Source organism: Pleurodeles waltl, chromosome 10 (assembly GCF_031143425.1).
Source record: "Pleurodeles waltl isolate 20211129_DDA chromosome 10, aPleWal1.hap1.20221129, whole genome shotgun sequence".
NCBI lineage: Eukaryota > Metazoa > Chordata > Amphibia > Caudata > Salamandridae > Pleurodeles > Pleurodeles waltl.
This window is the reverse complement of record NC_090449.1, coordinates 5,693,591-5,710,707: the sequence shown is the minus strand read 5'-3', so window position 1 is coordinate 5,710,707 and position 17,117 is coordinate 5,693,591. Positions and strand designations below refer to the sequence as shown.

At 58.3% G+C, this 17,117-nt stretch overlaps 1 protein-coding gene across 1 annotated transcript in view; it reads left to right on the top strand.

Annotated features, from left to right (window-relative positions):
* The first annotated feature begins 12,692 nt into the window (after positions 1-12,692).
* Positions 12,693-17,117, top strand: part of PLP2 (proteolipid protein 2) — a 94,560-nt gene continuing 90,135 nt past the window's right edge. Inside the window, exon 1 of the mRNA XM_069209314.1 lies at positions 12,693-13,731. Coding sequence (XP_069065415.1) covers positions 13,630-13,731 — 102 coding nt within the window. The 5' untranslated portion in view covers positions 12,693-13,629. The remainder of the gene's footprint in view (positions 13,732-17,117) is intronic.

Here is a 17,117-nt window from a genome sequence, read left to right as displayed (position 1 = left end):
GTGACCTGCACAGCACCCTACAGTCCATAGGTTCACGCACCTGCGGTACAGACCTGTGTGTCACCTGCACAGCACCCGACAGTCCATAGGTTCACGCACCTGTGGCAGAGACCTGTGTGTGACCTGAACAGCACCCGACAGTCCATAGGTTCATGCACCTGCGGCACAGACCTGTGTGTCACCTGCACAGCACCTGACAGTCCATAGGTTCATGCACCTAACAGTCCATAGGTTCATGCACCTGCGACACAGACCTGTGTGTCACCTGCACAGCACCCGACAGTCCATAGGTTCACGCACCTGTGGCAGAGACCTGTGTGTGACCTGAACAGCACCCGACAGTCCATAGGTTCATGCACCTGCGGCACAGACCTGTGTGTCACCTGCACAGCACCTGACAGTCCATAGGTTCAAGCACCTAACAGTCCATAGGTTCATGCACCTGCGACACAGACCTGTGTGTGACCTGCACAACACCTGACAGTCCATAGGTTTATGCACCTGCGGCAGAGACCTGTGTGTGACCTGCACAGCACCTGACAGTCCATAGGTTCACGCACCTGTGGCAGAGACCTGTGTGTGACCTGCACAGCACCTGACAGTCCATAGGTTCATGCACCTGTGGCAGAGACCTGTGTGTCACCTGCACAGCACCCGACAGTCCATAGGTTCATGCACCTGCTGCAGAGACCTGTGTGTCACCTGCACAGCACCCGACAGTCTATAGGTTCATACACCTGCGGCACAGACCTGTGTGTCACCTGCACAGCACCTGACAGTCTATAGGTTCATGCACCTGCGGCACAGACCTGTGTGTGACCTGCACAACACCTGACAGTCCATAGGTTCATGCACCTGCGGCAGAGACCTGTGTGTGACCTGCACAGCACCTGACAGTCTATAGGTTCATACACCTGCGGCACAGACCTGTGTGTCACCTGCACAGCACCTGACAGTCTATAGGTTCATGCACCTGCGGCACAGACCTGTGTGTGACCTGCACAGCACCTGACAGTCCATAGGTTCATGCACCTGCGGCAGAGACCTGTGTGTGACCTGCACAGCACCTGACAGTCTATAGGTTCATACACCTGCGGCACAGACCTGTGTGTCACCTGCACAGCACCTGACGGTCTATAGGTTCATGCACCTGCGGCACAGACCTGTGTGTCACCTGCACAGCACCTGACGGTCCATAGGTTCATGCACCTGCGGCACAGACCTGTGTGTGACCTGCACAACACCTCACAGTCTAGACCTGTGTGTGACCTGCACAGCACCCGACAGTCCAAAGGTTCATACACCTGCGGAACAGACCTGTGTGTCACCTGCACAACACCTCACAGTCTATAGGTTCATACACCTGCGGCACAGACCTGTGTGTGACCTGCACAGCACCCGACAGTCCATAGGTTCATGCACCTGCGGCAGAGACCTGTGTGTGACCTGCACAGCACCTGACGGTCTATAGGTTCATGCACCTGCGGCACAGACCTGTGTGTGACCTGCACAGCACCCGACGGTCCATAGGTTCATGCACCTGCGGCACAGACCTGTGTGTGACCTGCACAGCACCCGACGGTCCATAGGTTCATGCACCTGCGGCACAGACCTGTGTGTGACCTGCACAGCACCCGACGGTCCATAGGTTCATGCACCTGCGGCACAGACCTGTGTGTGACCTGCACAGCACCCGACGGTCCATAGGTTCATGCACCTGCGGCACAGACCTGTGTGTGACCTGCACAGCACCCGACGGTCCATAGGGTTATGCACCTGCGGCACAGACCTGTGTGTCACCTGCACAGCACCCGACGGTCCATAGGGTCATGCACCTGCGGCACAGACCTGTGTGTCACCTGCACAGCACCCGACGGTCCATAGGGTCATGCACCTGCGGCAGAGACCTGTGTGTCACCTGCACAGCACCCGACAGTCCATAGGTTCATGCACCTGCGGCACAGACCTGTGTGTCACCTGCACAGCACCCGACAGTCCATAGGTTCATGCACCTGCGGCACAGACCTGTGTGTCACCTGCACAGCACCCGACAGTCCATAGGTTCATGCACCTGCTGCAGAGACCTGTGTGTCACCTGCACAGCACCCGACAGTCCATAGGTTCATGCACCTGCTGCAGAGAGCTGTGTGTCACCTGCACAGCACCTAACAGTCCATAGGTTCATGCACCTGCGGCAGAGACCTGTGTGTGACCTACACAGCACCCGACAGTCCATAGGTTCATGCACCTGCGACACAGACCTGTGTGTGACCTGCACAACACCTTACAGTCCATAGGTTCACGCACCTGCGGCAGAGACCTGTGTGTGACCTGAACAGCACCGGAGAGTCCATAGGTTCACGCACCTGCGGCACAGACCTGTGTGTGACCTGCACAGCACCCGACAGTCCATAGGTTCACGCACCTGCGGCACAGACCTGTGTGTCACCTGCACAGCACCCGACAGTCCATAGGTTCACGCACCTGCGGCACAGACCTGTGTGTCACCTGCACAGCACCCGACAGTCCATAGGTTCACGCACCTGTGGCAGAGACCTGTGTGTGACCTGAACAGCACCCGACAGTCCATAGGTTCATGCACCTGCGGCACAGACCTGTGTGTCACCTGCACAGCACCTGACAGTCCATAGGTTCAAGCACCTAACAGTCCATAGGTTCATGCACCTGCGACACAGACCTGTGTGTCACCTGCACAGCACCCGACAGTCCATAGGTTCACGCACCTGTGGCAGAGACCTGTGTGTGACCTGAACAGCACCCGACAGTCCATAGGTTCATGCACCTGCGGCACAGACCTGTGTGTCACCTGCACAGCACCTGACAGTCCATAGGTTCAAGCACCTAACAGTCCATAGGTTCATGCACCTGCGACACAGACCTGTGTGTGACCTGCACAACACCTGACAGTCCATAGGTTTATGCACCTGCGGCACAGACCTGTGTGTCACCTGCACAGCACCCGACAGTCCATAGGTTCATGCACCTGCTGCACAGACCTGTGTGTCACCTGCACAGCACCTGACAGTCCATAGGTTCAAGCACCTAACAGTCCATAGGTTCATGCACCTGCGACACAGACCTGTGTGTGACCTGCACAACACCTGACAGTCCATAGGTTTATGCACCTGCGGCACAGACCTGTGTGTCACCTGCACAGCACCCGACAGTCCATAGGTTCATGCACCTGCTGCACAGACCTGTGTGTCACCTGCACAGCACCTGACAGTCCATAGGCTCATGCACCTGCTGCAGAGACCTGTGTGTCACCTGCACAGCACCCGACAGTCTATAGGTTCATGCACTTGCGGCACAGACCTGTGTGTGACCTGCACAGCACCTGACAGTCCATAGGTTCATTCACCTGCGGCAGAGACCTGTGTGTGACCTGCACAGCACCCGACAGTCCATAGGTTCATGCACCTGCGGCACAGACCTGTGCGTCACCTGCACAGCACCCGACAGTCCATAGGTTCACGCACGTGCGGCAGAGACCTGTGTGTGACCTACACAGCACCCGACAGTCCATAGGTTCATGCACCTGCTGCACAGACCTGTGTGTCACCTGCACAGCACCTGACAGTCCAAAGGCTCATGCACCTGCTGCAGAGACCTGTGTGTCACCTGCACAGCACCCGACAGTCTATAGGTTCATGCACTTGCGGCACAGACCTGTGTGTGACCTGCACAGCACCTGACAGTCCATAGGTTCATTCACCTGTGGCAGAGACCTGTGTGTGACCTGCACAGCACCTGACAGTCCATAGGTTCATGCACCTGCGGCACAGACCTGTGTGTCACCTGCACAGCACCTGACAGTCCATAGGTTCACGCACCTGCGGCACAGACCTGTGTGTGACCTGCACAGCACCCGGCAGTCCATAGGTTCATGCACCTGCGGCAGAGACCTGTGTGTCACCTGCACAGCACCTGACAGTCCATAGGTTTATGCACCTGCGGCACAGACCTGTGTGTGACCTGCACAGCACCTGACAGTCCATAGGTTCACGCACCTGCGGCACAGACCTGTGTGTCACCTGCACAACACCTCACAGTCTATAGGTTCATGCACCTACGGCACAGACCTGTGTGTGACCTGCACAGCACCTGACGGTCCATAGGGTCATGCACCTGTGGCAGAGACCGGTGTGTCACCTGCACAGCACCCGACAGTCCATAGGGTCATGCACCTGTGGCAGAGACCTGTGTGTCACCTGCACAGCACCTGACACTCCATAGGTTCATGCACCTGCGGCACAAACCTGTGTGTGACCTGCACAACACCCTAAAGTCTATAGGTTCACGCGGCTGCGGCACAGACCTGTGTGTCACCTGCACAACACCTGACAGTCCATAGGTTCATGCACCTGCGGCACAGACCTGTGTGTGACCTGCACAACACCCTAAAGTCTATAGGTTCACGCGGCTGCGGCACAGACCTATGTGTGACCTGCACAACACCTGACAGTCCATAGGTTCATGCACCTGCGGCACAGACCTGTGTGTGACCTGCACAACACCTGACAGTCCATAGGTTCATGCACCTGCGGCACAGACCTGTGTGTCACCTGCACAGCACCTGACAGTCCATAGGTTCATGCACCTGCGGCAGAGACCTGTGTGTGACCTGCACAGCACCTGACAGTCCATAGGTTCATGCACCTGCGACACAGACCTGTGTGTGACCTGCACAACACCTTACAGTCCATAGGTTCATGCACCTGCGGCACAGACCTGTGTGTCACCTGCACAGCACCTGACGGTCCATAGGTTCATGCACCTGCGGCACAGACCTGTGTGTGACCTGCACAACACCTGACAGTCTATAGGTTCATGCACCTGCGGCACAGACCTGTGTGACCTGCAGAGCACCTGACGGTCCATAGGTTCATGCACCTGCTGCAGAGACCTGTGTGTCACCTGCACAGCACCCGACAGTCTATAGGTTCACGCACCTGCAGCACAGACCTGTGTGTGACCTGCACAGCACCCGACAGTCACTAGGTTCATGCACCTGTGGCAGAGACCTGTGTGTCACCTGCACAGCACCTGACAGTCCATAGGTTCATGCACCTGGGGCACAGACCTGTGTGTGACCTGCACAGCACCTGACAGTCCATAAGTTCATGCACCTGCGGCACAGACCTGTGTGTCACCTGCACAGCACCCGACAGTCCATAGGTTCATGCACCTGCTGCACAGACCTGTGTGTCACCTGCACAGCACCTGACAGTCCAAAGGCTCATGCACCTGCTGCAGAGACCTGTGTGTCACCTGCACAGCACCCGACAGTCTATAGGTTCATGCACTTGCGGCACAGACCTGTGTGTGACCTGCACAGCACCTGACAGTCCATAGGTTCATTCACCTGTGGCAGAGACCTGTGTGTGACCTGCACAGCACCTGACAGTCCATAGGTTCATGCACCTGCGGCACAGACCTGTGTGTCACCTGCACAGCACCTGACAGTCCATAGGTTCACGCACCTGCGGCACAGACCTGTGTGTGACCTGCACAGCACCCGGCAGTCCATAGGTTCATGCACCTGCGGCAGAGACCTGTGTGTCACCTGCACAGCACCTGACAGTCCATAGGTTTATGCACCTGCGGCACAGACCTGTGTGTGACCTGCACAGCACCTGACAGTCCATAGGTTCACGCACCTGCGGCACAGACCTGTGTGTCACCTGCACAACACCTCACAGTCTATAGGTTCATGCACCTACGGCACAGACCTGTGTGTGACCTGCACAGCACCTGACGGTCCATAGGGTCATGCACCTGTGGCAGAGACCGGTGTGTCACCTGCACAGCACCCGACAGTCCATAGGGTCATGCACCTGTGGCAGAGACCTGTGTGTCACCTGCACAGCACCTGACACTCCATAGGTTCATGCACCTGCGGCACAAACCTGTGTGTGACCTGCACAACACCCTAAAGTCTATAGGTTCACGCGGCTGCGGCACAGACCTGTGTGTCACCTGCACAACACCTGACAGTCCATAGGTTCATGCACCTGCGGCACAGACCTGTGTGTGACCTGCACAACACCCTAAAGTCTATAGGTTCACGCGGCTGCGGCACAGACCTATGTGTGACCTGCACAACACCTGACAGTCCATAGGTTCATGCACCTGCGGCACAGACCTGTGTGTGACCTGCACAACACCTGACAGTCCATAGGTTCATGCACCTGCGGCACAGACCTGTGTGTCACCTGCACAGCACCTGACAGTCCATAGGTTCATGCACCTGCGGCAGAGACCTGTGTGTGACCTGCACAGCACCTGACAGTCCATAGGTTCATGCACCTGCGACACAGACCTGTGTGTGACCTGCACAACACCTTACAGTCCATAGGTTCATGCACCTGCGGCACAGACCTGTGTGTCACCTGCACAGCACCTGACGGTCCATAGGTTCATGCACCTGCGGCACAGACCTGTGTGTGACCTGCACAACACCTGACAGTCTATAGGTTCATGCACCTGCGGCACAGACCTGTGTGACCTGCAGAGCACCTGACGGTCCATAGGTTCATGCACCTGCTGCAGAGACCTGTGTGTCACCTGCACAGCACCCGACAGTCTATAGGTTCACGCACCTGCAGCACAGACCTGTGTGTGACCTGCACAGCACCCGACAGTCACTAGGTTCATGCACCTGTGGCAGAGACCTGTGTGTCACCTGCACAGCACCTGACAGTCCATAGGTTCATGCACCTGGGGCACAGACCTGTGTGTGACCTGCACAGCACCTGACAGTCCATAAGTTCATGCACCTGCGGCACAGACCTGTGTGTCACCTGCACAGCACCCGACAGTCCATAGGTTCATGCACCTGCTGCAGAGACCTGTGTGTCACCTGCACAGCACCCGACAGTCTATAGGTTCATGCACCTGCTGCACAGACCTGTGTGTGACCTGCACAGCACCTGACAGTCCATAGGTTCATGCACCTGCGGCAGAGACCTGTGTGTGACCTGAACAGCACCTGACAGTCCATAGGTTCATGCACCTGCGGCACAGACCTGTGTGTGACCTGTACAACACCTGACAGTCCATAGGTTCATGCACCTGTGGCAGAGACCTGTGTGTCACCTGCACAGCACCTGACAGTCCAGAGGTTAATGCACCTGTGGCAGAGACCTGTGTGTCACCTGCGCAGCACCTGACAGTCCATAGGTTCACGCACCTGCGGCACAGACCTGTGTGTCACCTGCGCAGCACCTGACAGTCCATAGGTTCACGCACCTGCGGCACAGACCTGTGTGTCACCTGCACAGCACCCGACAGTCCATAGGTTCATGCACCTGCGGCAGAGACCTGTGTGTCACCTGTACAACACCTGATAGTCTATAGGTTCATGCACCTGTGTCAGAGACCGGTGTGTCACCTGCACAGCACCTGACAGTCCATAGGTTCACGCACCTGCGGCACAGACCTGTGTGTGACCTGCACAGCACCTGACAGTCCATAGGTTCACGCACCTGCGGCACAGACCTGTGTGTGACCTGCACAGCACCTGACAGTCCATAGGTTCACGCACCTGAAGCACAGACCTGTGTGTGACCTGTACAACACCTGACAGTCCATAGGTTCATGCACCTGCTGCAGAGTCCTGTGTGTCACCTGCACAACACCTGACAGTCCATAGGTTCATGCACCTGCGGCAGAGACCTGTGTGTGACCTGCACAACACCCTAAAGTCTATAGGTTCACGCGGCTGCGGCACAGACCTGTGTGTCACCTGTACAGCACCTGACAGTCCATAGGTTCATGCACCTGCGGCAGAGACCTGTGTGTGACCTGCACAACACCCTAAAGTCTATAGGTTCACGCGGCTGCGGCACAGACCTGTGTGTCACCCTCACAACACCTGACAGTCCATAGGTTCATGCACCTGCGGCACAGACCTGTGTGTCACCTGCACAGCACCTGACAGTCCATAGGTTCATGCACCTGCGGCACAGACCTGTGTGTGACCTGCACAACACCTGACAGTCCATAGGTTCATGCACCTGCGGCACAGACCTGTGTGTCACCTGCACAGCACCTGACAGTCCATAGGTTCATGCACCTGCGGCAGAGACCTGTGTGTCACCTGCACAGCACCTGACAGTCCATAGGTTCATGCACCTGCGGCAGAGACCTGTGTGTCACCTGCACAGCACCTGACAGTCTATAGGTTCATGCACCTGCGGCACAGACCTGTGTGTGACCTGAACAGCACCTGACAGTCCATAGGTTCACGCACCTGTGGCAGAGACCTGTGTGTGACCTGAACAGCACCTGACAGTCCATAGGTTCATGCACCTGCGGCACAGACCTGTGTGTGACCTGCACAGCACCTGACAGTCCAGAGGTTCATGCACCTGTGGCAGAGACCTGCGTGTCACAACCTGTACAACACCTGATAGTCTATAGGTTCATGCACCTGTGTCAGAGACCGGCGTGTCACCTGCACAGCACCCGACAGTCCATAGGTTCACGCACCTGCGGCAGAGACCTGTGTGTCACCTGCACTGTACCTGACAGTCCATAGGTTCATGCACCTGTGGCAGAGACCTGTGTGTCACCTGCACAGCACCTGACAGTCCAAAGGTTCATGCACCTGCGGCAGAGACCTGTGTGTGACCTGCACAGCACCTGACAGTCCATAGGTTCATGCACCTGCTGCACAGACCTGTGTGTGATCTGCACAGCACCTGACAGTCCATAGGTTCACGCACCTGCGGCACAGACCTGTGTGTCACCTGCACAGCACCTGACAGTCCATAGGGTCACGCACCTGTGGCAGAGACCTGTGTGTCACCTGCACAGCACCTGACAGTCCATAGGTTCATGCACCTGTGGCAGAGACCTGTGTGTCACCTGCACAGCACCTGACAGTCCAAAGGTTCATGCACCTGCGGCAGAGACCTGTGTGTGACCTGCACAGCACCTGACAGTCCATAGGTTCATGCACCTGCGGCACAGACCTGTGTGTCACCTGCACAGCACCTGGCAGTCCATAGGTTCATGCACCTGCGGCACAGACCTGTGTGTGACCTGCACAGCACCTGACAGTCCATAGGTTCATGCACCTGCGGCACAGACCTGTATATCTTCAGAATCACATTGTCAACCCGTAGTAAGGCAGCTCGCCGGGTCCGTGCACCCAGGGCAGAGCTCGGTGTGTCCTGGTGACGTGGCACATGGGGTAACATACATGCAGCAATAACGTGTCCAAGACCCGTATCCTGGCTGAGCTGGTTCCTGCGCCTCCTGCAGAGCTCCGAGCTCCAGTCCTGTGAGATCCTTGGAGGGAACTGAGCTGGTTCCTGCGCCTCCTGCGGAGCTCTGAGCTCCAGTGCTGTGAGATCCTTGGAGGGAGCTGAGCTGGTTCCTGCGCCTCCTGCAGAGCTCCAAGCACCAGTCCTGGTGAGATCCTTGGAGGTAGCTGGGCTGGTTCCTGCGCCTCCTGCGGAGCTCTGAGCTCCAGTGCTGTGAGATCCTTGGAGGGAGCTGAGCTGGTTCCTGCGCCTCCTGCGGAGCTCTGAGCTCCAGTGCTGTGAGATCCTTGGAGGGAGCTGAGCTGGTTCCTGCGCCTCCTGCAGAGCTCCAAGCACCAGTCCTGGTGAGATCCTTGGAGGGAGCTGAGCTGGTTCCTGCGCCTCCTGCAAAGCTCCAAGCACCAGTCCTGGTGAGATCCTTGGAGGTAGCTGGGCTGGTTCCTGCGCCTCCTGCGGAGCTCTGAGCTCCAGTGCTGTGAGAGCCTTGGAGGGAGCTGAGCTGGTTCCTGCGCCTCCTGCGGAGCTCTGAGCTCCAGTGCTGTGAGATCCTTGGAGGGAGCTGAGCTGGTTCCTGCGCCTCCTGCAGAGCTCTGAGCTCCAGTGCTGTGAGATCCTTGGAGGGAGGTGAGCTGGTTCCTGCGCCTCCTGCAGAGCTCCAAGCACCAGTCCCGGTGAGATCCTTGGAGGTAGCTGGGCTGGTTCCTGCGCCTCCTGCGGAGCTCTGAGCTCCAGTGCTGTGAGATCCTTGGAGGGAGCTGAGCTGGTTCCTGCGCCTCCTGCGGAGCTCTGAGCTCCAGTGCTGTGAGATCCTTGGAGGGAGCTGAGCTGGTTCCTGCGCCTCCTGCAGAGCTCTGAGCTCCAGTGCTGTGAGATCCTTGGAGGGAGCTGAGCTGGTTCCTGCGCCTCCTGCAGAGCTCCAAGCACCAGTCCCAGTGAGATCCTTGGAGGTAGCTGGGCTGGTTCCTGCGCCTCCTGCGGAGCTCTGAGCTCCAGTGCTGTGAGATCCTTGGAGGGAGCTGAGCTGGTTCCTGCGCCTCCTGCGGAGCTCTGAGCTCCAGTGCTGTGAGATCCTTGAAGGGAGCTGAGCTGGTTCCTGCGCCTCCTGCGGAGCTCTGAGCTCCAGTGCTGTGAGATCCTTGGAGGGAGCTGAGCTGGTTCCTGCGCCTCCTGCGGAGCTCTGAGCTCCAGTGCTGTGAGATCCTTGGAGGGAGCTGAGCTGGTTCCTGCGCCTCCTGCAGAGCTCTGAGCTCTGAGCTCCAGTGCTGTGAGATCCTTGGAGGGAGCTGAGCTGGTTCCTGCGCCTCCTGCAGAGCTCCAAGCACCAGTCCCGGTGAGATCCTTGGAGGTAGCTGGGCTGGTTCCTGCGCCTCCTGCGGAGCTCTGAGCTCCAGTGCTGTGAGATCCTTGGAGGGAGCTGAGCTGGTTCCTGCGCCTCCTGCGGAGCTCTGAGCTCCAGTGCTGTGAGATCCTTGGAGGGAGCTGAGCTGGTTCCTGCGCCTCCTGCAGAGCTCTGAGCTCTGAGCTCCAGTGCTGTGAGATCCTTGGAGGGAGCTGAGCTGGTTCCTGCGCCTCCTGCAGAGCTCCAAGCACCAGTCCCGGTGAGATCCTTGGAGGTAGCTGGGCTGGTTCCTGCGCCTCCTGCGGAGCTCTGAGCTCCAGTGCTGTGAGATCCTTGGAGGGAGCTGAGCTGGTTCCTGCGCCTCCTGCGGAGCTCTGAGCTCCAGTGCTGTGAGATCCTTGGAGGGAGCTGAGCTGGTTCCTGCGCCTCCTGCGGAGCTCTGAGCTCCAGTCCTGGTGAGATCCTTGGAGGTAGCTGGGCTGGTTCCTGCGCCTCCTGCGGAGCTCTGAGCTCCAGTGCTGTGAGATCCTTGGAGGGAGCTGAGCTGGTTCCTGCGCCTCCTGCGGAGCTCTGAGCTCCAGTGCTGTGAGATCCTTGGAGGGAGCTGAGCTGGTTCCTGCGCCTCCTGCGGAGCTCTGAGCTCCAGTGCTGTGAGATCCTTGGAGGTAGCTGGGCTGGTTCCTGCGCCTCCTGCGGAGCTCTGAGCTCCAGTGCTGTGAGATCCTTGGAGGGAGCTGAGCTGGTTCCTGCGCCTCCTGCGGAGCTCTGAGCTCCAGTGCTGTGAGATCCTTGGAGGGAGCTGAGCTGGTTCCTGCGCCTCCTGCAGAGCTCTGAGCTCTGAGCTCCAGTGCTGTGAGATCCTTGGAGGGAGCTGAGCTGGTTCCTGCGCCTCCTGCAGAGCTCCAAGCACCAGTCCCGGTGAGATCCTTGGAGGTAGCTGGGCTGGTTCCTGCGCCTCCTGCGGAGCTCTGAGCTCCAGTGCTGTGAGATCCTTGGAGGGAGCTGAGCTGGTTCCTGCGCCTCCTGCGGAGCTCTGAGCTCCAGTGCTGTGAGATCCTTGGAGGGAGCTGAGCTGGTTCCTGCGCCTCCTGCGGAGCTCTGAGCTCCAGTCCTGGTGAGATCCTTGGAGGTAGCTGGGCTGGTTCCTGCGCCTCCTGCGGAGCTCTGAGCTCCAGTGCTGTGAGATCCTTGGAGGGAGCTGAGCTGGTTCCTGCGCCTCCTGCGGAGCTCTGAGCTCCAGTGCTGTGAGATCCTTGGAGGGAGCTGAGCTGGTTCCTGCGCCTCCTGCGGAGCTCTGAGCTCCAGTGCTGTGAGATCCTTGGAGGTAGCTGGGCTGGTTCCTGCGCCTCCTGCGGAGCTCTGAGCTCCAGTGCTGTGAGATCCTTGGAGGGAGCTGAGCTGGTTCCTGCGCCTCCTGCGGAGCTCTGAGCTCCAGTGCTGTGAGATCCTTGGAGGGAGCTGAGCTGGTTCCTGCGCCTCCTGCGGAGCTCTGAGCTCCAGTGCTGTGAGATCCTTGGAGGTAGCTGGGCTGGTTCCTGCGCCTCCTGCGGAGCTCTGAGCTCCAGTGCTGTGAGATCCTTGGAGGGAGCTGAGCTGGTTCCTGCGCCTCCTGCGGAGCTCTGAGCTCCAGCGCTGTGAGATCCTTGGAGGGAGCTGGGCTGGTTCCTGCGCCTCCTGCAGAGATCGCCTGTGCCTCACACCTGCTGCATGAACCTTCACCCCGCTGTGTAGGTCTCTCTCTCTGTAAATAAAACCTGCGTTCACGGGTCTGACAAGCAGATAGTTCCAGGGCTCGGGCGCCTGCTGCTGAGATCACTATATAGCCCGCTGGTTAATGTCCCCAAGGATAGAGGGTCCATGCGCCTGCTGCTGCCACGTGCCACCCCCGGGCAGGGTGGGGTCGGTCTGCACTGATGTCGGTGCCAGCCCGCCAATCTTCCCCTCCCAGGGTGCACCGCGGCCGGGTGTGCCCGTTGGGGGTGTTTCAGCGCCGAGGAGGAGGAGGAGGGCCCAGGGGCGGGCCAGGTTCAAACCTGCCCTGTCAGGCAGCAGCTCTCCACCCTCCACCCTCCTCCAACTAACTCAGTGTTCACTCCTTCCTGTGCCGCGCCCAGCAGCTGCCAGGAGCCGCCCGGTCTGTGCCAACCTGTACCTCTCTGGACCCCCCTCCGCCAGCGGAGAGCCTCTGTGCCAGTCTGCACCTCTCTGGACCCCCCTCCGCCAGCTGAGACCCTCTGTGCCAGCCTCTGTGCCAGTCTGCACCTCTCTGGACCCCCCTCCGCCAGCTGAGACCCTCTGTGCCAGCCTCTGTGCCAGTCTGCACCTCTCTGGACCCCCCTCCGCCAGCTGAGACCCTCTGTGCCAGCCTCAGTGCCAGTCTGCACCTCTCTGGACCCCCCTCCGCCAGCTGAGACCCTCTGTGCCAGCCTCTGTGCCAGTCTGCACCTCTCTGGACCCCCCTCCGCCAGCTGAGACCCTCTGTGCCAGCCTTCACCTCTCTGAACCCCCCCACCCTCTGCCAGCTGAGACCCTCTGTGCCAGCCTGCACCTCTCTGGGCCCCCCTCCGCCAGCTGAGACCATTTGTGGCACCCTATGTGCCAGCCTGCCCCCACCTTCGCCAGCTAAGACACTCTGTGCAGGCCTCTGTGCCAGCCTTCACCTCTCTGGGCCCCCCTCTGCCAGCCGAGACCCTCTGTGCCAGCCTGCATCTCCGTGGACCCCCCTCCGCCAGCTGAGCTCCTCTGTGCCACCCTATGTACCAGCCTGCACCCACCTCCTTCAGCTGAGACCCTCTGTGCCAGCCTCTGTGCCAGCCTGCACCTCTCTGGGCCCCCCTCTGCCAGCTGAGACCCTCTGTGCCAGCCTGCACCTCTCTGACCCCCCTCTGCCAGCTGAGACCCTGTGTGCCCCCTGCGCTGCCCCGGGACTCTCCATCCCTCCCGGCCCCTCCTGTGATCCCCTCTGCACCCCGTGGATCCCCGTGCCCACCCCACAAGATGTCGGACGCAGGAGAGAGGGGCGATAGCTCGGCCAGCGGCCTGGGGGCCTTCACCTCCTTCCTGAAGAGCCCCAAGGGCATGATCCTGGCCCTGGAGACGGTAAGTGCCCCAGGAACAGTTCTGCGCTCCAGTGCCCAGAAGGCGCCACATGGCAGGTCACCCCCTAGGCCAGGGCTGGGGGATCAGAGGGCACCGAGAGGGCAAGGCACCCCTGGGAGATGGTTGGGAGACAGTGGGCTCACAGGGGGTGAATCACCCCCAGATAAGGCCTGGATGGAGGACACAGAGTGCAAGTCACCCCCTGTTTAGTGCTGGAGGGGGTACACTGAGTGCAAGCCACCCCCTGTTTAGTGCTGGAGGGGGTACATAGAGTGTAAGTCACCTCTCAGTTTAGGGCTGGAAGGGGGTACACAGAGTGTAAGCCGCCCCCTGTTTAGTGCTGGAGGGGGTACACTGAGTGCAAGTCACCCCCTGTTTAGTGCTGGAGGGGGTACACAGAGTGTAAGTCACCCCCTGTTTAGCGCTGGAAGGGGGTACACAGAGTGTAAGTCACCTCTCAGTTTAGGGCTGGAAGGGGGTACACAGAGTGTAAGCCACCCCCTGTTTAGCGCTGGAAGGGGGTACACAGAGTGTAAGTCACCCCCTGTTTTGGGCGGACTGGAGGGGGTACACAGAGTGTAAGTCACCCCCTAGTTGAGGGCTGGAGGGGGTACATAGAGTGTAATTCGCCCCCTGTTGAGGGCTGGAGGGGGCACACAGAGTGTAAGTCACCCCATTTGAGGGCCGGGGGGGCTCCGCATACAGAGGGCACTCTCCCAGCCGAAGAAGTGCCCGCTGGGGTCCCTGCAGGTTTGGGGAGCACGGACAGACCACCCCCCTCCCCCCCGTGCACGTGTTCCTGGGGAGCCTGGCACCCTGTTAATGCCCAGACCATGCTGCCTTTCAGTGTTAATACCCCCGACCGCCGCTGTGGGAGTAAATGAACTTTACGGCAGGATGTGGGCCCAGAAGGGTGGGTGAGGTGCCAGGGGGGCCCTGAAGCCTCAGAGCAGGAGGGGGGGGGGGGCAGCCAGTGGGGGCTGTGAGAGCCCTGGTCTGGGAGGGGCAGCTCAGGCCCTGCCAGGGTAGGAGCTCCCATCAGCTGCTGGGCCTGAGCTCCTCGAATCCTCTGCTGTGGACTTAAATCTACGCACGTGACTGACTGACCCACTGGACAGACATAGAGTGAGACCCCCCACATAGGAGAGGGAGCTGTGGGCAACCCCACCCAAACCCCCCAGGGGTGGACAGAGAGGGTAAATCACAACTTATAGAGCACGAGCCAGGTGCATGAGGGGGTCACGGGCCTCACCACAGTGCACCGGGGGCTGCTGAATGCACTAGGATTGCTGCACATTGTACCAAGTGCTGCTGAATACACTAGGATTGCTGCACATTGTACCAAGTGCTGCTGAATACACTAGGATTGCTGCACATTGTACCAAGTGCTGCTGAATACACTGGGATTGCTGCACAGTGTGGGTGCTTCTGAATACACTAGGGGTGCTGCACAGTGTACCGGGCGCTGCTGAATGCACTAGGATTGCTGCACATTGCACCAAGTGCTGCTGAATACACTAGGGGTGCTGCACAGTGTACAGGGAGCTGCTGAATACACTGGGATTGCTGCACAGTGTACCAAGTGCTGCTGAATACACTAGGATTGCTGCACATTGTACCAAGTGCTGCAGAATACACTGGGATTGCTGCACAGTGCACCAAGTGCTGCTGAATATACCAGGAGTGCTACACAGTGTACTGGGTGCTGCTGAATACACCAGGGGTGCTGCACAGTGTACCAAGTGCTGCTGAATAAACTAGAATTGTTGCACATTGTACCAAGTGCTGCTGAATACACTAGGATTGCTGCACAGTGTACTGGATGCTGCTGAATACACTAGGGGTGATGCACAGTGTACTGGATGCTGCTGAGTACACTAGGGGTGCTGCACAGTGTACTGGGTGCTGCAAAATACACTAGGGTTGCTGCACAGTGAACCGGTGCTGCTGAATAGACTAGGGGTGATGCACAGTGCACCGGGAGCTGCTGAATACACTAGGATTGCTGCACAGTGTACTGGGTGCTGCTGAATACACTAGGATTGCTGCACAGTGTACCGGGAACTGCTGAATACACTAGGGGTGATGCACAGTGTACTGGTAGCTGCTTAATACGTTAGGTCGCAGCACAGTGTACCGGTAGCTGCTGAGTACACTAGTGGTGATAAATACACTAGGATTTCTGCTCATGTACCAAGTGCTGCTGAGTACACTAGGAGTGCTGCACAGTGTACCGGGAGCTGCTGAATACACTAGGATTGCTGCACATTGTACCAAGTGCTGCCGAATACACTAGGATTGCTGCACAGTGTACCTGGTGCTATTGAATACGCTAGGATTGCTGCACAGTGTACAGGGAGCTGCTGAATACACTAGGATTGCTGCACAGTGTACCTGGTGCTATTGAATACGCTAGGATTGCTGCACAGTGTACAGGGAGCTGCTGAATACACTAGGGGTGCTGCACAGTGTACAGCGAGCTGCTGAATACACTTGGATTGCTGCACAGTGTACAGGGAGCTGCTGAATACACTAGGATTGTTGCACATTGTACCAAGTGCTGCTGAATACACTAGGATGGCTGCACAGTGAACAGGGAGCTGCTGAATACACTTGGATTGCTGCACAGTGTACCGGTAGCTGCTGAATACACTAGGAGTGCTGCTCAGTGTAACAAGTGCTGCTGAATACACTAGGATGGCTGCACATTGAACAGGGAGCTGCTGAATACACTAGGATTGCTGCACATTGAACAGGGAGCTGCTGAATACACTAGGATTGCTGCACAGTGTACCTGGTGCTATTGAATACGCTAGGATTGCTGCACAGGGTACAGGGAGCTGCTGAATACACAAGGGGTGATGCACAGTGTACCAAGTGCTGCTGAATACACTAGGGGTGCTGCACAGTGTACAGGGAGCTGCTGAATACACTTGGATTGCTGCACAGTGTACAGGGAGCTGCTGAATACACTAGGATTGTTGCACATTATACCAAGTGCTGCTGAATACACTAGGATGGCTGCACAGTGAACAGGGAGCTGCTGAATACACTAGGATTGCTGCACAGTGTACCGGTAGCTGCTGAATACACTGGGATTGCTGCACATTGTACCAAGTGCTGCTGAATACACTGGGATTGCTGCACAGTGTGGGTGCTGCTGAATACACTAGGATTGCTGCACAGTGTACCGGTAGCTGCTGAATACACTAGGGGTGATGCACAGTGTACTGAGTGCTGCTGAATACACTAGGAGTGCTGCTCAGTGTAACAAGTGCTGCTGAATACGCTAGGGGGCCATGGGCAGTGTGGCAGGCGCTGCTGAGTATCCTCGGGGTGCTGCTCAGCCTGGCACGGTATAGCTCGGTGCTCACTGTGCCAGGGCC